At 43.7% G+C, this 20,016-nt stretch overlaps 2 protein-coding genes across 4 annotated transcripts in view; both read left to right on the forward strand.

The window, feature by feature from the left end:
• Positions 1 to 9,962, forward strand: part of LOC127352841 (solute carrier family 45 member 3) — a 31,108-nt gene extending 21,146 nt beyond the window's left edge. For all 3 annotated transcript variants that reach the window (XM_051381562.1, XM_051381564.1, XM_051381563.1), the window contains exons 3-6: positions 825 to 1,015; positions 2,513 to 3,176; positions 6,317 to 6,582; positions 6,676 to 9,962. In XM_051381562.1, the coding sequence (XP_051237522.1) occupies positions 825 to 1,015; positions 2,513 to 3,176; positions 6,317 to 6,582; positions 6,676 to 7,119 (1,565 nt within the window). In that variant the 3' untranslated portion in view covers positions 7,120 to 9,962. The remainder of the gene's footprint in view (positions 1 to 824; positions 1,016 to 2,512; positions 3,177 to 6,316; positions 6,583 to 6,675) is intronic.
• Positions 9,963 to 11,088: 1,126 nt separating this feature from the next.
• On the forward strand, positions 11,089 to 19,068 carry LOC127352855 (fibroblast growth factor 6). The gene is made up of 3 exons (XM_051381591.1): positions 11,089 to 11,766; positions 12,405 to 12,508; positions 14,847 to 19,068. The coding sequence occupies exons 1-3, from the start codon at positions 11,421 to 11,423 to the stop codon at positions 15,021 to 15,023; spliced, it is 627 nt and encodes a 208-aa protein (XP_051237551.1). The 5' UTR covers positions 11,089 to 11,420; the 3' UTR covers positions 15,024 to 19,068.
• The last annotated feature ends 948 nt before the right edge of the window (positions 19,069 to 20,016 follow it).

The following is a 20,016-nucleotide window of genomic DNA, read 5'->3' on the forward strand; positions in this document are numbered from 1 at the left end:
CAACAAGAAATGTGGTGGAGGTGCTGATTGCTTGGCTGCGGTTCGGCCTGTCTGTCTTTCTCAAATTGCCCAACTGTCTCTTTGTCTGTGCTCGTCTAATTTCCTGCTTACCTGCCCGGCCTTTGGCTCTTCACACCCCAGAAACACAAATATTGTCTCCCGTTCTTTGTGTTCCAGTTTAAGTGTAGCCTACAAATGGATCGTGGTTAAGTTAGGTATTTATGAGCATCCGATCCTCTTCTGATGAGAAACCTTGATTGTAAACAAAATTGTGCTTGCCCTTAATTAAAACTCCACAGGGGGGAACCTTTTTCAAATGTTAAATGTTAAGATTGGGTCATTTTTAGATATTGTATCGGAACATGGTGTGTTCTAATTAGCCAGACCCAACCACGTGTGGAGGATGAGCTGCGGGTGGGTTACCTTCAGGCAGCAGGCCATCTGTAGGAACCATCACCAGCAGTCGGTGAGGATGGCAGTGGCAGTGGAACATGGAGTTCACCCCCCTCATAGGGCAGCAGCAAGGAGGACTTGACAGGGCCGGTAGAAGGGAGGCTGAACACAGTCAACCAGTCAGTTGCTGTTGTAAGCCACTGAAGCTGAACAGATTCTTGCAGGCACTTGTGTTTTTGGTGTGGGTTGTGTGAGTTACAGATTTCATACCAAATTGATACACTCTTTTAGAAGGAAAATACCTTGTTTCTCTATTAAAATATAAATTAATTTCTTTCTACTTAGTCCACATCTTCCTCTGTGTATTTTGCTGTTTCTCCACTACCTATTCTACGCGTTGTCTCTGACTGTGTCCCTGGTTCTGTCCACAGGTATTGGCCCAGTGCTTGGCCTCCTGTTCATCCCCCTGATTGGCTCAGCCAGTGACCACTGCAACAGCAGCTACGGCAGACGACGGCCTTTCATCTGGCTGCTGTCTTTGGGAGTCCTGCTTGCCCTTGTCATCATTCCCCACGCTGATGTACTGGCTGCACGCCTTGCCTGGGGTGGGCGCACCCTCCAGGTGGGATGTCTATTTATTCTTTGTGATTCTAATTGTGGTGCACTGTACCTACAAAGCACACAAGAAAAGAAATAAACTTACCATGTAGGGATTCATACCTGTGGTGTGTGCTGCAATAAAAAAAAATTATGTTATATATGCAAACCTATTTGCTATTTCCTATTTTTCTTTTGCTCTGACTGAACTACTGAATATGTATGTAGTACGGGCGGACCCGAACATTTGACTAGTCGGAAATTTGTTCATTCAGCTTGTAATTTCGGGATTTGGATATCCGCACACACTCCCACATGTCTGTCCCTTACTGCGCACCACTGCACAGCTCTGCACGCACACACACACACACACACACACACACACACACACACACACACACACACTCTCCAGATTGCCCTGCTCTGCCTCTTTTTGCTTTTCTCTTGCTGTGTCATACTCGGACAGACGCATACAGTCTGTACGTGTCTGCTCTCTTGTGTTTTCTAAAGTCGCACCAAGAACACAACTCGTGTTTTGGGTTTTTTTTTTTTTTCATCTGCATTTCCATTTTCACAACAGCAGGTGAGTTGCCTGTGGAGGAGGCTTACGGCTGCCTCTCTGCATGTGCAATTTGTCAGCAAACCTTTAGGGAGGGGGAGAGCGAGCCCTGGTTTGTAGTGTTCCCTGGCCATTTGCCCACACTGGCTATAAAAGAAGCCTTTTATAAAATCGCAGGTTGCGCACGTTAATAGTTTCCTATATTATTAGTTAGTGTGATGTTTACTTGCATATCAGATTCCTTCCCAGGATTCCCTACGGTTGTAGTGACAAATTTTACACAGAATATCATCCATACACTGAAAGAATGATGAAAGCAAAGCATCAACATATCTTATTGTGTTTTTATACTTGGTGAAGACCTTTTTCCACTGCTTTCCACTGCAAATTAGAAAATTGATTGGTCTATTGGTCTTCATCACAGATAAAACTCTATCAAGAAAAGTCATTTCACTTTGATTTGGCCAAACATTAAAGTGATATTCACGTGTCCTGCAGGGATGTATCAAGTTTAAGACCTGTACAATGTGCAGTCCCTGTAGAAATAAACTGGAGGCATTGAATCGATTATACATTTTCTGCTCACATTCCTTCCTTGCCTGATTTGCAGCGACGTTGTGTTTTTGCTGTGTTGTTTTTTTTATGTTCTTCACAGCAATCCACTATAACGACCTGTTGACCTGTTCTGACTGAAGTAGGCGGCGTGCGATTAGTCAATTTGGTGCGGAAGAAGACTCAAATGACGCACCAAACGGCCCCTTTCATGGGAGTGTGCACAGAGTGAAGCCGAGTAGAGAAAGTTGATAACCACCGTTGTGATACCCATTATCTCTGGTCAGGGTTTTAGGGTTTGTTGAGCCATCTAACGTATAGAAAGCCTGGCTTTGTGAGACTGTCTTCGTAGTATTCCCCTCTGTTCGAGTTTAAAGTGTAACTTCCTTTAATGTCATTGCTTTGCTACAGGTGGGCTTCCTTATCCTTGGCGTGGGGCTCCTTGACTTTTGTGGACAGGTGTGCTTCACACCGCTGGAGGCTCTTCTGTCGGACCTGTATCGGGACGAGGAGGACTGCGGCCAAGCCTTTGCCATGTTCTCCTTCATGGTCAGCTTGGGAGGCTGTGTGGGCTATTTGCTACCCGCACTGGACTGGAGTCGCGGCCTGCTCTCCGTTTATCTGGGAGGCCAGGCCGAGTGCCTCTTCTCCCTTCTCATCCTCATCTTTATCTCCAGCCTGCTAATCACCATGAAGGTGTCTGAGGAGCCCTTGTGTGCCAACAGTGGCTTGGCAGGGTCTGGATCGTTACTGGAGACGGGGGCTGGTGCGAAGGAGGCCGGCCGGTGCGGCGTGCCGCGCTCATGCTGCTACCTGCTGAAGTGCAAACTGAGGCTGCTGAAGTCTGGACCCCTGCTGTGCCTGCTGAGAACATGCTGGTCCATGACCCCGGCCATCTACAGGAGCTACTGCCATGTCCCCCGGGTGATGAGGCAGCTGTGTGTGGCTCAGCTCTGCAGCTGGATGGCTGTCATGTCTTTCATGCTTTTCTACACAGACTTTGTGGGGGAAGGCCTGTACGAGGGCGTGCCCAGTGCATTACCAGGAAGTGTGTCCAGGCAAAGATACGATGAAGGTCAGAAGATTTATGTTTATGTTTTTTTTAGTCAAATTATATCTTTCTAAATATGTAAGTAGCTCACTGTGGTTAACACATTAGATTTTATGAAATGGTTCCTTATGAAGCAAACCTCCATTTCACTATACACAACCTACCATTTCTCATCACGGCTTTGCCTCCACTGCCTGTCTACATAAACTTGCTTAGGGGGTCCATCCCGGCGGTGCTGTCTTCCCTGTCACAGCTGGGCAGGATGCACTCACATTCCTCAGGCACAGGTGGAGGACAGAGACCCAGCCTGTGCTCCTGCATGCCTACATGCCTTCCCGCCTTCCCGCTGCCCTCATTTTGGCTCCTGTCAAAGTATAAGACACATACAGCAAAGACCAGCCCGTTAACATAGGCTCTGACGCAAGACTTTACATAAGATGATGATGATTTTGTGTAGTTATGTCACTGAACAAGTAACAAATCCTTTGGGTACGTATGCTTAAGTCTGTGTCAAGCCAGTCCAAGGAATGTCAGGTATTACTTTCCACCCCTGCACTTTGGGAATTGTAAACAAATACATGCAGTCTTTATCCGTTCCTGTTCCTGCTCTGTAAATCACAGAGTTGTCTCTAATCCTACTAGACAGTTGTATGGCTATATTCTATAGCTATGCAAATGCTTAGCTGTAGGATTCTACCTATTTATAACCTTTAAGGAGAGACGGTGTGCGGGCAGATAAACCTGAACATATCTGTTGTGTAAGTGGTGTAAGAAGGCAAAGCATAGTAGGAAAGACTACTTACTTTGATATATTTTATTTGGATAGTTTGCTTACAGATAGTTTAGTATTTGTAACTTTTGCTGTGTACTGTAGATGTGTAACAGATTATCTAAAGAGTATGTGTAACAATTCATGAACAGACCCTAAACAAGATGTGTGTTTTTGTGCCTCAACCTAACCAAAGCTTTCATTTGCAAAACAGTTGAGTTGTTGACTGTCAACTAATAAGCTGTTGAAACTGTTACAAATACTCTTTAAACCAAATAAAGTGGAACTGTTTAATATATATTTGACCAGAATGAACAGTATAAGGGGAAGAGTGAAGCTGAAGTAAACAGATGTGAGGCAGACTTCCTATCTTACACCATAATTCTCTCCTCTTTTCCATTCTCTCTTTCTCTCTTCCTAACTATACCTTTCAGCTTCCCTTCTCATTTGATCAATCCTTTCCTCCTGCTGTCCACCTCTTTTCTCATCCTTCAAATTCCCAACCTTTCCTTTCCCTATCCGTTCTCCCTCTTTCGTTTGCCATTTTCATCCATCCATCCATCCATCAACAAGCTTTTCTCCTCCCTTTTTCTCCACTTCTATCTCCCCCCCTTCTTTGTTTGCCTTTTTACTTTTCCCCCTGTCTCTCCTCCCTGTGCTTGCTGGACCACGAGGAATGTCACACTCACAAAGAATTAATGTCAAGTAATCGGCACACAAAGAACGTGTTCATTCAAGTCAGGTAGACGTTCCAGAGCGCACAGTTCTGAGGTCTGTCTGAGCCGCGTTCGTTTAATCTGAAACACAGCGGATGTTATTAAACCACATTATTCAGCCTGCAGATGTTCCTCTGCATCAGCGCTGTCTGCTTTGTATGTAGGACTTTTTTTAAAACTTAATTTCTTAACAGTAACGGCTATTGTTTTTCTGATCATCTCTCTTTTTGGAAGGGTTGCAGTGCAAAGTAGTTATTTGTAAAGCTTCTACTACAGAAACAGCCATTTTCCCATACTGCTGCAGTCTTCCTGTGCACAGATTCAGTAGCGTTCTGGCTCGGTCCCATATCTCCGAGGGCTTGAATTTCGGTCCTCATTAGCTTCTGTAGTGTTTGTAAAGTGGGCTCGGCAGCTTTGCTTTCCAGGAGTAATATGATCCACATACTCCTTTCACATAAGTGATTCTCTGCTCTGCTGCTGAACTTCTGACCCACACTGTTCAAGGACAGCTAGCTGAGAGACCCGGCTGAATGCAGACGGAAATAAATTACAGTCTAGACATGTAGGCAGTTCAGCTTCCATCAATTGGTTCTAAAATAAAATGAAAACCTTTTAATTAAAGGCTGAAATAAATAGGTGGTGGGCATGATTTAAAAAATAAATTAAAAACATTTTTTCCCCACAGCAACAAAATCCCACGGTTGAGTATAATTTATTGAAAATTACTGAAAATTGTTGCACTCTGTGATTCAGTCAGAAATGGAAATTTAATTTTTGCATCTGGTTTAAAGGCAGAGTTCAAAGGGAGAGTGCAAATGCTCTTATCATTGTACTGTATTGGAGAGCTAAACACACATTTAGATTATTTCTTTATAAATACATTATAAGGACGTTTGTCTTTAGCTCTTGTGTTACTGGCTGTTATCACATACTGTAATGTCACATCGTACTGAATCTGGCTCCTTTTGCTTTTGTGGATTGAGATTGTTTTTATCAGGTACCAAAAATGTTTTGATGGTATGCAGCAGCAACATGACACGAATAAATCAAGAGATTCTTCAACTCTTGCTCTGTTTGAACTTAAAACTCTTCCTCGGATCAGTTGGTCCTCGGTTAGGAGACCTCATCCAAATACTGGCTGGCTGACTCGGCCAGACTCGGGCCAGGAGGCACATTGCCTCAGTAAACAGGGGCTGGCCTGTGTGTGTGTGTGTGTGTGTGTGTGTGTGTGTGTGTCGCCCTCCCTTGCTTTTCAAGGATTTATCTAAGGTTAAAGCTGTCTGTGATGGCCCGAGACAGTCACCCCAAACAGCGTGTCCGTGCCGCAGAGCCCTGTGAATGTCTCCACCAACCGGATCTGTGCCTGTGTGTTTACGGGCTTGAACAAACACCAGGTTTTTTTCTAGCTCACCCAAAGAGCTGCTAATGCCAAACAGTTAAAAGTTAACACAGGGTTTGGCAGTGGTCAAGCATGCTGTGCATCTTTTCCTAGATGTGGCCATAAAAGGAAATGATTAGAGTCAATACAGATGCCAGATTCTGTACGGACAACAAAATAATACAAATACTGTAACACGGCAGCCATCATCACAGCTGGGTCTCCTACAGGGGATGTTTGAGGGAAGCTATGAGCTTTATGGGCTTGGCTGGTTGTAATAAAAGTTACATTTTTCTTTCAGGTATCCGTATGGGCAGTCTGGGCCTGTTCCTGCAGTGTGCTACCTCAACCTTCTTCTCCCTGGTCATGAGTCGTTTGGTTCGCCATTTTGGCTCACGGTGGGTCTACCTGAGCAGCATGGTGAGCTTCACAGTCTCTGCTTTGGTCATCTGCCTGTCCAAAAGTGTAGTCCTTGTTACCGTCATGGCTGCACTCACCGGCTATGCGTACGCCACACTGCAGACTCTGCCCTACACACTCACCTGCCACTATCACAAGGAGAAAGAGGTAAATAAACATTAATTGCTTTACATATGAGGATAGCGTGTTGACAAAATCTGTATGATTGACAGGTTGACTCTTTTTTTTGTTTCATTTCAGGTCTATATGCCAAAAAAGAAAACCAAAAGCGTGCATAAAAATGGTATTACAACCAAGCGGGACTCGGTTTATTCGACTCCAGTGGAAGAGGAGGGCGGACTGAACCACAAAACGGGAACTCCCTTTGGGAACGCCTTCTTCGGCCAGGACAGTTACGAGTACTACCCCGGTCCACACGGCCAGAACGGCTCATCTCACAGCTCTGGTGGCGCCGAACAGGAGGAGGCCGAGTCGGGGTTTGAGAAACGTGGTGTGGGTTTGGACTTTGCCATCTTAGACAGCACCTTCCTCCTCTCTCAGGTTTTCCCCACCCTCTTCATGGGCATGATCGTTCAGTTCGCACAGTCCGTCACTGCCTACATCGCCTCCTCTGCCATCTTCGGTGCTGTCGCCATCTACCTGGCCAGTCAAATCATCTTTGACCAAAAGGACCTCAAAAGCTGAGACTTGCATGCAACAGATGTGGGACTGATGGAATCGCCAATAATCAATCAGTCATTCAGGTTCCTCGGGTGGAACTCAACAATGCACTACTGTTTCCAGAATGCCTTGCTCTAGTACTTTGTGTTTGCTCTGCGTTGGGGAAAGTGTTGTCTATGTTAGAGCAGGAGTTGTTACCTGCCACCTGAGGAGTCACCACCCACTGTGTCCTCAGGTCAGGTATGGTACTCTCTGTACCTATCTCTCAAAGTATCTCTCAAAACTTTTTTTTTTTTGTTACATCTTTTTCTGTCCATCGTCTTTTTCCTCAGGTACCACAAATAGATTTACTGTAGAACTCATCAACCTCACATACTAACCTTATGGGTTTTTTTATGGTCTTATCCTGAGCTATCCACAAATTTTGGTCTGTTTTTAACTCGAAAACAACACGTCAAACACAGTCTCATAAACTCACCTTACAGAGACCGGCCTGTCCTTCTTCACAGCGGCAGCATGAATAGATTAATGCATTCTTTCTACCCATTCAGAAAAATCAAATAGGGACCATTGGACTTGGCCATCCGGGATGAAAAACACACTTGCCGGGGTGCTCCACTGATTTAGTATTGCTACTCTGTAAAGTTAGTGGACTTGCAAGACGCAGATTTAAGAAAAGAATGGTCAAACTATCTTTGTTTCGTTAGTCCCTTGACTGGATCTTACACTTGCCCTTAATACAAACTCTGTATTACTCCATAATCTCAAGTCTAAGGTTGGAGAGGGATTTGGTCACAAAACGGTCCAGACGGAGGAAACACGAGGTAGCCGCCATTCGCACGCAAACACGTTGTTAAAAGCGAGTCTATCTCTGGCCTAAGTCCGTAGAAACCTGATGACGTCACTATGACATCATCAGGGCTCCTATAAAGCTCCTCGAGAGCCGCTGAGGAAATTACACAACAGTTTCCACAGACTCTCTGTTGCTAGTAAACTGACTTTATGTGTAAGATCGGTGGAGTACCCCTTTAAAAACTTTAGCTGTACTCTGATGTTGGCCCAGCTAGTGTCATCTATTAATCAATGAACAGTTTCACTGTAAATATTTTGTATACAAATTTACTGTATATCCCTATGGGAATTTTGTTATGCAACCTGTTGAGGTGAGGTTATCGACTGTGGTGACTGAAGAATGAAGCCGTTTACTGGAACTGGAAATATTAGCTCTATCAATCTATCTATCTATCAATCAACAGCAGTCTGGTCTAGTGGACTGCTCATCCTGCCCAACTATCAGGACAGTCGTCTCAGGTTAGTAACTCGTTTTAGCATCCCATCCTGTCCTCATGCCACCGATGAAAACACTTTCCCTGCTGCCTAAACCTTCATGTTTTACTGTATCTTCAAATGACAATCTAGGACGTCCATATGGGCTTGTTATGTAATGTAAACATGTAGGGTCATCTCTGTTGGAAGCCCACTTCATAGCACCCATTCCTGAAAGACCAAAAAAAAAAAAAAAAAAAAAGAAAGAAAGAAAACGTAATGCAGTAAATAGAAATCTTTTGGTTACTGAAAATGATGCGAGAGTAGGCACTGTGTATGGAAGCTGAAGGACGAGCTGAGCTGAGGTGTGATTGTGTGTATGTGTGTATACATAACATGGAGGACAGACGGCGAGAAAGCATGAGTAATATGTGAGTGTGTGCGGTTTTTTTCACAGAGAAACTGCATCGACTTTGGCCCATGTGATGCTGTCTGTTACGATGCACTGCGGCCTTCAGGTTGGCGTAAACACAACGCTCGCTTCACAACCGCTAAGTGAGTTCATTTTAAGCGTTTCGTATCAAGGTTGTCGGATCCTACACGAGGGGAAAAGAATTAGGTTCAGCAGATACAAGTAGTCCTGAAGGATCTTATTGCCTGAGGCGTGCTCAGCATGTGAGGAAAAACAGCAGAGGATTTGTTTGTCATGTTGACAACACTCGAGTAAATGAATTATCTTTTTCACCCTGAAATGCACAGAAAAAAATATTGCCTAGAAGTAGCTGAGAAAAAAAAAGTGTTTTTACAAGTGCCTGTACATTTTTAAAACATTTTCTTTGTACATATGTATTTATTTATGCTTTTATTACAAAAATAGCACGTATTAATTAAACTATTGGCCTCTTTGGCATCTTTTAACAGGTGCGAGGGTGAAGGCTGTTTCTGTGAAAAAGATAAATTATTTGTATAGATGTGGTTTAGAAACATCATCAAAGCTATAATTTATTTTAACATTACCCACTTTATCCTGTAGCTTGCTATAACGTCACAGAGCCTATAGCTGATGTCTGCTGTCAGTATGTATCGCATAAAGGGTATCACAATTTGCCCCCTGTGGTCACATCCATGTAGCCTGTATCAGCTGAAAACATTTTTCCTGTCACACAACTGAGATGTTTTGTGTTGTTGTTTTTTTCTGGACCTCATCATTTTGTCAATACTGCTATCTGGTTCTTATATAACCACTCGTTTTCTTCTTATCAGCGATCTGTTTTATGGTTAAAGTTATCAGATAAACACTGAAGATATCTTTTAACTGGACGGGTGGAGTTGCTTTCAGCCCACATTGTGCTCAACCAAATGTTTAATTTCAGACAAAAAAAAAGTGCCAATGGTCCGACTATGTTAAGGCCAGACGTCATTGTGTTCATAAGTGATTGATCAGGTTGTTTTTTTCATCAGTTTCTTCAGTTTCATTGTCATAATGTGTTCAGCCATAACAAAAACTTGTATTTCATTTTCCTTTATACATCCATCAGATTATGTATAAATATGCAGTTACCAAATAGATTTTATACAAAATAAAAGAACTGCATTGTTAATGAGATGTTGTCCTTGAGTGACTTTCAATATTTGAAAACTGATCAATTATTGGTCATCCTTGCATACAGTGTTTTTTTGATCACATAATATGTGTCAGTTCACTTGGTTTATGTTTAACTGTTTGATCAGACATCATCTTGTAAGCAGTGTGGTCTTACAGACACAGAGACTGAAGGCTGTGCAGGGAGCGGTTACAATGAACTTGGAAATAGCGCCATCCTTTGGAGATGTCGGGGAACTGATTGTGTGCGGGAGAGAGACTGCTGGTGCGCAAATGCACCGGCCTCACTGACGCATGGGCATGCTTGCTGGTGGCATTATCTATTACATGGAAAAGACGATAGGCTTTCATGTTGCAGGGGAATGGCATGCTCACAATGCGTGCCGTTCCGTGACAGGCCTTTTCCAGTTTAGTTCTCACGAATGCATCATGGGAAAATGCACGGGTTATGGGTGTACTTATAAAAACTTGATACTTTATTAAAACGCCTCTCCGGGTCCCCGTTACCAAACCGCGCTGTGGAGCTGAGGGGGAGGGTGGGTGAGGGTGGAGGTGTGGGGGGGGGGAGTCGGTGTCTTGCTCAAGGACACGTCAGCAGGGCGGATGCTGGCCGAGGTCTTGAACCCTGGTCGGGCACCCTGCAGGTTCTGGTCCAGCTGATGGTTCTCGTTTTAGGCCAATAAAAACACAGATTGTGCTTTTGGGAGGGGGGGGCTCTTGAACGGCATAGCAGGGAGAAGTGGGACCACGAGAGCCCTGTCATTGCTCTCCGGTGACAAGTGGGCCTGTTTTTACACCTTCCTTCTAAATAAGGAAGCGGCCTGACAGACATATGACCACCGACCCAATTTGGGAGCAGCCGGAGTGCCCCATCGCGTCCCACGGCCGCTGAACGCCACCAATAAGCTCTCTCTCTCCCCCCCCTCCAGTCCGGCAGTGACACTAGGCTATTCCCCCCCTTCAACTCTAAACAGAGTTGGTATTTTTCCTGCTGTCAGCACCCTCTCTACCCTTGTATTGTCCCAGCGGTGAAGTCAGCATGATGTCATCTAGGGATGCGCCAGCCCTGGCGAGGTTGAAACAGGGTTTTTGGTGAGTTGGTACAGGGATTTATTCCCGAACTCTTACCGAGAGGGAGACAGAGAGGGAGAAGAGAGAGAGAGAGAGAGAGAAAGAGAGAGAGAGAGAGAGAGAGAGAGAGAGAGGCGCGGAGGAGAGGAGCTGCAAAACATGGTAATCACCACCACCAACATCACCATCACCATCACCTCCAGCTCTGCTGCCGCGCACTCTCCCGTCTCCTCTCCTCCTCTGCACCGGGGCTTGCGTTTCATGCCCAAAGCCCTGATCCGCGCTCCCAAAATAACCCTCAGCCAGCATGCCGAAGGAAGCAAAACAAGAAGAGCGGTATTTTTAGGGTCATTAATTTTGACCACGTGGCCCGAAGGTAAACCGGATGGCCGTTGCGCAAAGGCTCCTCGTCAGTATGTCCTGCGAGGCCGGCACGCCGCACTGGACGCTGACCGCGGTGGTTCTCCTGGGCTTTCTGCTGGGGATCGTGTCAGCGTACCCTTTACCGAGCAGCAGGACGAATGCAACTTTACTGGAGAAACGATGGGAGACCCTGTTCTCCCGCTCTGTACTGGGGATCTCCGGGGAGAAACCGGAGCTGAACTGGGAGAGCGACTATCTGCTGGGCATCAAAAGAGTGCGGAGGCTCTACTGCAACGTGGGCATCGGGTTTCACCTTCAGATCCTCCCCGACGGCAGGATAAACGGTGCACATAATGAAAACCAGTACAGTGAGTTAAACCCTCCACCGATGTAATGCAATAGACATAAAAGAGAGGCAGAGTCAATAAGCATGGATCTGTGATGAGCAGGCTAGTCTACCCCCCTCTATTCATTTGCATGATCATATGTCATCCGACGCTGAGGGAGGCTTGAATTTCTTCCACGGCAAAGACAAATCTATTAAGAAAAAATAAGTATCCATCAGTACTGAACACCCCCTTCCTCCCCCCTCCTCCCCAAGCTCAACCATGACATGAATGTATGGACGCTTTTAGACACAACTTATTTTTACGCAGCCCCCCTGTGAGGGCGGTCCAGAGACCAATAGCCGTGCACGTCAATGCAATTACTGCAATTATTGCAATAACCAGAATGCGCTTAATTGACCCCCCCCCTTGCGCGCCTGGATGCAAATGGAAGATGGGGTGAAAGATGCAGAACAAAGGCTCGGCATGCTGCGCAGCAATCTGCAAGGTTACACCCATAGACGCGAGAGAGAGAGAGAGAGAGAGAGAGAGAGAGAGAGCACACACAATGCTACAGTCACCGTGATAACACACACACACACACACACACACACACACTCAGCAGCATCATCGCTTCTCTGTCTCTAACTCTAATGTAATCTGTCTTTGTCTTGTGTCAGGTCTGATAGAAATCTCTACGGTGGAGAGAGGGGTGGTGAGCCTGTATGGGGTGAAGAGTGAGATGTTTGTCGCAATGAACAGCCGTGGGAGGTTATACGGAACGGTAGGTATGCACAGTATTTCATTTATTGTCCAGCAATGTTAGTTCATGGGATCCTGGAAACAGGGCACGCACTTTGCAGCTCGACCATAGTCATATTTTGGGGGTGGGACTCCTGCCCTGTCTGCCAGCTGGGGGGGGGGGGGGGGGGCTGCTGCTCAATATGTGTTGCGAAATGCATATATTTTTAATTTCATCAGGAATTTAGTAAAGCTCTATTTAAAGCAGGCGGTGCTAGGCCTGGTGGCCTATGGGTAAATAATGATGAGGTTAACAGATGCAGGGTCGAGTCCACACGCCTGTAATGTGTGTGTGTGTGTGTGTGTGTGTGTGTGTGTGTGTGTGTGTGTGTGTGTGTGTGGAGGGAAAACCCCCTGATGCACAGAAACCTGTCAGCAGAGCTGGAAATCGATTTTAACGGCAAAGCGTTTATTTTGGAGGGTAGTGCACTTCAGGCACATCCTGGGAGGCAAAGGCCCAACTCCCCCACCTCACCCACCTCCCCACCAGCACCAGCAGCAGCAGCAGCAGCCTCTCCCTCTGCTAACCTCCAAAAAATCTGAAGCTAACATTTTAATTTCTAGTTTATTATACAAAGAAGAAACCTTTCTAAAAATAGTTGATGTCTGACAGAACATCTGTCTCCTGGAAGGGATTCCTCAAAGTCTTATGATAACACCTGGATTTGAAAGATGGGAAGATGGGTGGGATGGGAGGTGGGTTGTAACCCTATAGCTAAAACCTGTTTTTTTAAACATTTTCTCAGGTTTGACCTCAGACAGTATTTTTAGAGCTATTTTTAAAACTAAAATGTAGTATCTCATAGTATCTGAGATGCAGTTCTTAATAGAAAGATGATTTCTGAGCTATTTAAGTGAAGTTAAAATGACAATGAATGAAAAATATATACAAATATATCAAGGTAGTCTCCTCACCCTAAATACAGTTTGTTTAAATATATCTATTGTTGCTTTTTATTGAATTCAAACTTTTCAATATTTCATTTATTTTTTAAATCTTGATCCTTACGTTTTTATCCTGATAACAAAGAAACTCTTTCAGCCGTAGTTTCTTATTAATGTCAGTTTAATTAACCTTTTTTTTATCCTCGTCTCACAGATAAGGTGTGTTTGTAGAATTACTGGCGATAACCTTTAAGAAGATGTCGTTCATTTGCTTCTAGAGCAATAGCAGCTATTAATATATAGATGTTCCAGGTGGTTTGGGGGGGGGGGACTTTGTGTTTAGCAGAGCCCTGCTGACACGTGGCTGCTGGTCGGCTCGCTGTGGCCAACATATTTGACAGACAGAATGTGAGTCGGTTATCTGCTCGTGAGTGGTGAAGCGTTAGTTTGTGAGCAGGCTGATGATCTGATAAGAGATTGAGTTAGGCCACATGGCCTCTGAGTATTTGCTCCGCTGCTGTCAGCTCACTCATATTGTTGTTCACAGTGGCAGGTACTGTATTTAGAGATGGTTTTATATGGAGGGAGATTATGTGATGATTTCTGTGATGTGTTGTAGGTGTAAGATGTGAGTTTTTCATTTTAAAGGAAACGTTTGACATGTTGGGAAATAGGTTTAATTGCTTTCTTGCTCTGACTCTCATATCTGGAAGCTGTAGCCAGGAAACAATTAGCGTAGCTAATTAAAAAAAAAAGAAACACGAAACACCTCTAATGCTCAATAATTAACACGTTCTATCTCGTTTAATCTGAACAAAATCAAAAAAGTAAAAAAGCACATCAAATGTGGGTTTATTTGCAGATTAAACAAAGAAAAAGTGATAAGGTGTTAATTAGTTAGTTTTAGAGGTGTTAGTAGGCAGATTTTTGTTAGCTTTGAAAACAGCCACGGTAGCTGTTTGTCCCTGTTTCCAGTCTTTATGCTAAGCTAACTGTCTCCTTGCTGTAGCTTCTTGTTTAACATACAGACATGAGAGCGGTATCAATCGTTTCTATCTATCTAACTCTCTGCAAGAAAGTGAACATTTCCCAAAATGTCAAACTATTCCTTTAAGTCCAGGGTTTTCCTGTGAATCACTCGATAGAACTTTCTTCTTGTGCAGTTAAATTAAATGAATACCTAAAGGAGCAAACTGACTGCACCTTTCAGAGCGCTTGGTGCTGCTGGGAGACGGCACAAAGATAACTCTGTCAGAATGTTAATTCCTCATTGCCATTTCTGTCTAAATTTAGCTTTTTATATTTTTCTGCGTCGCTCCGAATCTTTTTAAAGAGCTTGTTAATGTTCTGCCATCGTACCTTCAAACCACAGACTGCCTGTTTTCTTGAGTGCTTCATTAAAATGCACGCTGTGTCTGTCTCTTTGTCCTCTCCAGACAGTCTTCCATGACGAGTGCAAGTTCAAGGAGAGCTTGCTCGCGAACAACTACAACGCCTACGAGTCTCTGGTCTACAGGGGCTCCTACATAGCACTCAGCAAGCATGGCCGCGTGAAGAGGGGCAACAAGGCCACCACTGCCATGACTGTAACGCACTTCCTACCCCGAATATGATGAGCAAAAACTGGCAATAACAAACTTATTTGCACATGTGGATTATTTCCCAGGTAACATAAAATACCGTATACGTACGTACAAACACAAAAGACAAAATGGACTGTAAAAGAAAGAAATACCACTATATCTGATAGTATTTATTCAAACTTTATATGTATATTTCGGTAGCTTACTTTGTATTAGAAATGATGGAAATGCCATTCTTTGCTGCTTTTATGATTTTCATCATTTTGTGATATGACGGGGATGAGAGGTGTCATTTATCCCCTCAGTTTCTATGGGTGCTTGCTGGAATTGGTTGAGTCCTTGTCCCGTCAGTGGATGACAGTTCATCCTTTTTGGAAATGAAATGGATACGTTATTACCTCAAAGCACCATATCCTGGGAAGAAGAAGAGGAAGAAGAAAAAGAGAAGATGTGTGCATGAAATTTCTACAGAGAAGAATGCCTGTTTACTTCAAATGTCTTTGTTGTCATCCATCGAGGACTCGGACGTTTCCCATCCTCCATGTTCGATTGTCCCTGTCGCTGTCAGGGGCAACTAGAGCACTTGCAAACATGGCGGTGGTTTTTCTTGCTTCGTCATGAGGTGGCGGTGCCTTGAATTCCTACTTGCGGCCCCCTTACCCCTAAGCATGCGAGAAACGTGGTGCTCAAGTCAGAAATAGGAACGAAACGCAAGTCATCACTCCCTCAGACACCACCGGGGGGCTTTAGCCCGATTCCTAGAGGGCCAGAGGTTCCTCCACTTTATTTTCTTTCCATAATTAGATCAATTAAGTAATTGAGACTCTATGCTGCACAGGACCCAGTGGAGCCTCTTGTTAATATGGAAAGCTAGATTTAGAGTCAGCACCCCCCCCCCCCACCCCCCCCACCCCCCCCCCCCATCATGTCCAAGGGAGCTTTGACAATCCCAGGTTTTACTTTGACAAATTTTGTAGCCGGATCATGAGGCCAGACTGAGTGTATGAGTGTGTGCTATATGTGTGGACATGCATTTATTTTAAGGATGTATGTGGAACTGCTCCGTTTGAGAGCTGCTTCATTTGAAAGGGTTTTTTTTTTTTTTTCCTCATTGTTGGAGGCCAAGGGTGGCGTCTGTGTAACAGAATATCATAGACCTGACACTATGAAGCAAAATGTCCTCCATTTCTGTCTGCTGTATATTTCACTCCACTTCAGACTGAGTTGGTGCAATCTGTTGCATCTTCTCTGTGGTCTTGGTACTTTGTTGTTGATGACTCAAACTAATTTATTTGATTTTGTTTTGTTTTGTTTTTTTTTAATTTTGAGTTTGTAGCAAAAGTGGCGATGGGAGCTGTTTGACTTTCACACTGGTTTTGATGATGTTTGGCACTTAAAGTAACGTGTTTATGCAGAGATGGGTGAAGTTACAGTGGATGTCACTGAGCAGACTGTAAATCTGATGGTCTGCTGTATTAATATGAAATACTCCGGTTGGGTTTAGAGAGAACTGGAACTGGAATACTTCAGGTAACTCAGTCGGTCTGACATTTAGATGGTGTGGATTGGGTTTAATCATCCCGGATTTTGAAGCTATGTATGCATTATTCAGCTCGCTCAGTCACAGTGTGGCTTCTTGTGAAAAGAGAACTATGAGCAATGTTGCAAAAAGCAGTGAACCAAAGGGGTTGTAATATTAACAATGTTCATCCAGGCTTTGTGCATGCAGCATACCGTACTTGAATTCAACAACTTCTCGAGCTCCTCTCACAGATAGTTTTTCCATTGTGGAGACAAGGGGTCGGAGGGGGAGAGGGGACAAAGGACAAGCAAAGTTGAAGATAGCAATGATGTACAGAGGACTTATATGGGACTCTGCATGAGGCACTGGTTGTTTGTTTAACTTGGCGAGGATGTGGATAATGTGGGGTAAAATACCTGAGCACCAGACTAGTGGGCCCCTCGTCGGTTGGTGTCAGACTGGACGGTCAGTGCAGGGCCCTGGGATTCCTGTCCCACTCATCTGAGCCATTTTTGTACCAAGGTCGAAGATGTGGGCTTTCTGTACTTTGCGTTTACTGATGTAGGCGTGTTTTTCTGCTCCATCTCAATGGCTTCTACCTTGTTGTTTTACTGAGCTCTGCACCTGTTTGGCTATTTCTTCATCGGAGAACACAAGTGGCTGTCGTGTGATGTGCGATGAAATTCTTGTACTATTCAACGTTTAAATTAGGTGCAATTGAGCTCAATTTTTGAATCTTTGATTTAAATTAAGTTATTATACTTGACCTGCAATACTCTGTAAGTAGCAAACCACAAGTCAGGCCAGTTTGGGGATTAAAAGAAAGTAGCAAGGCTCTTATATTTATATATATATATATATATATATATATATATATATATGTATGTGTTATCATATTTTACCTCATGCCTGTTTTAACATTACTGTAACACACTGACGAAATATCTGCGAGCGAAGGTTTGCGTGCCCTTTAAGCTCCAGCTTATGTGTAGTAGCAGAGACTAATGTGCAGTGTCTGTTCAGAATGAATGTGTCTCAGCGTGTGTGTGTGTGTGTGTGTGTGTGTGTGTGTGTGTGTGTGTGCATGTGTCCAACTGAGCACGCTCCTGTCATGTTCTGTTTCTGCCAAAGCGACAGTAGAAGATGGTATCAGATCAATTTACCTTGAGTCAGGAATAACAGGGCATTGTCTGACTGTGCAAGCTGATGTACTGTACTCTCCTCGCGGGGGAGGATAAAGACGAGAGGAAAGGGGAAAAAAGGCAACACAGAGGATAGTGAGGGGATGTCTGTGAGAAAAAAGCACTGACTGCTGTTTGAGGTGGTGGCTATGTAGCAAAAGGCCACTTAAAGAGAATCTAATGCTTCCAGGAAAAGGGACACTTGAGTTAAACAGGTTGTCTGATGGACTGAATACTGTGATCCAAGAGAGCAACTTGACACTCGCAGGATGTCATGTTTAATGTTTTTGAATACTGACACCATTGATAATTGTGTTGTGGGGGGTGGGGGGGGGTTGCCTTGAGCATCGTACTACTCATTCAGCCTTTATCACGTGACTGTGATTAGAAAACGATCACTCGTAGCTTTGTCGGGACTGATTTTGTGGCAGCGAGGGAGTTGGTTGGAGAGGTATTTTGGCTAATTTGTCAAAATATATAAAGAGGTGCACATTTTTGTTTTATGGAGTGCAATTTACTGAGCAGGGGTAGATGTCGTTTTCCTTTGCTAGGTTTTCATCGAAACAAGCTCACATGCAAGATCTCTAAAGTACTTGTTTTTGATGTCAACGTTGTGTTAATTACTGTACGTCATTTCTGATTTATTATGTCACTGTCCAGTTGAATGGGAAGAGTAAGGGACACCTGATGAGTTGATATTGTTTACACCTAATGCAACTTGGTGTCAGACTTTCAAAGCTAGAGGATTGAAAGAGTAAAGGAAAGATAAGTTCTACAACTTTTGCATGATAGTAACCGAGAGAAGGTAGTTAATGGTAAGAAGCATATCACCTTTCAACATTAACTTTTACTTCTGAATTTTCCTTTATTATGCATATGGAGTCCTGACTGGACAAGGTACGCGTTAACCCCATTTGATTAAGGATCCAGTGTCTGGATCTTTGCCATTGGGCTTGTCATACCTGTTCAGATGGTTTTAAAATGTGTTGGTTCACAGGGAACTGAGGTCTGTGGGAGGATCTGGGATCAGACTTGTGTGTGTGCGTGTGAGTGCGTGTGTGTCCCTGTGTGCCGGCAGCCTTTGTGTTTCTCTCTCAGTTTTCTATTCCTGCACTGAGGGGAGAGTGCTTCCTCTGAGTCCCCCTCCTCTTTTTTAACATATACCTCACCTTCTGCCTTAGTTCCGATTATTGAAATGATTGTAAATTAGTTTGAAACAACAGACTTCTCCAATCATTTGTTTCTGAAAAATATGATGATGAGTAAGTAAAATACTATATTACAAATGGTTTTCCTTTTATTTTTGTACGTATGTGCTGTGCACAGCAGTCAACTGTATTCCTGAGATGATAATAAAAGACGTTTTGTAAAAGCTGTTGTGATCAAATGCTTTAAACCTGCATGTTTGCCCTCTTGACCCTGAATGACACAGATTACTGTAGGAACTGGGGAAGAAACTGTGAGCGCCAGTGAAAACAAACCTCAAGCCAAAGTTGTGGTCAATGAGTTAGCAAGAGTCAGTATGTGGCGCCCTCTTCTGGTGAAGCGTGACAACATTTAGGAGGGCAACATTTGGACAGATGTGAAAGTAAATGTAAATGAAAATGAACTGAAACTGAAACAGAAATGAGTACAAATTGCAGTAACACTATATTCTGCACGGGTTCTGTCCTTAATGCATTGCTTGTCATTTCCATGGAGATCACTTTATAATTTGGCTCTACAAGGTGGGTAAAGTAAAGACAATTGTTACACTTCCGATGAATTCATCTTAATGAAAATGCTAAATTTGCATCGCGTATAGTCTTTCAGTCAGTGCACAACAGGTCAGCTGAATGGACAATGTCAAACTTATCTACAAGCAAGCAAACAAACACACGTGAAGAATAGTTTCCAACAATAAATGAATGAATTGAAAGACATTCCACTGAAAATAAACTGCTTTTCCAACTCAACACAGCAAACATTTGTCTTTATTTCACCTATTATCATACTAGTTCTTTCCAGGAAAGTTTCAAGAATTGATTAGGAAATAACAGACCTGTAAAATAAAGTGCTACCTATATTGCTATTACTCTTTATTATCCTCATTTACAAGCAAAATATTGCCACTGCCTACTCAAGAACTGCCTTGAACCTTTCTCTGTAGTGTAATATTCTTCCAGGGAGCCCAAAATATATAGTTATGTTTCTGCTCATTAATATGCACATAATGTCCAATTATGACTGTGAATATAAGCCATCTAATCACAAGTTGCCTACACAACTTCCAGTTAACGTTACATAACAAACATTATATAATAAAAACATGCATCCTACA

This window comes from Dicentrarchus labrax, unplaced genomic scaffold (assembly GCF_905237075.1).
Source record: "Dicentrarchus labrax unplaced genomic scaffold, dlabrax2021, whole genome shotgun sequence".
NCBI classification, from domain to species: Eukaryota; Metazoa; Chordata; class Actinopteri; family Moronidae; genus Dicentrarchus; species Dicentrarchus labrax.

What these genes read in the sequence shown, in the direction of transcription:
- LOC127352855 (XM_051381591.1), top strand. Translation starts at nt 11,421, where the DNA reads ATGGCCGTTGCGCAAAGGCTCCTCGTCAGTATGTCCTGCGAGGCCGGC. An exon ending in ACATAATGAAAACCAGTACA is followed by an intron (nt 11,767 to 12,404) that starts GTGAGTTAAACC and finishes GTCTTGTGTCAG; the next exon opens with GTCTGATAGAAATCTCTACG. An exon ending in GTGGGAGGTTATACGGAACG is followed by an intron (nt 12,509 to 14,846) that starts GTAGGTATGCAC and finishes TGTCCTCTCCAG; the next exon opens with ACAGTCTTCCATGACGAGTG.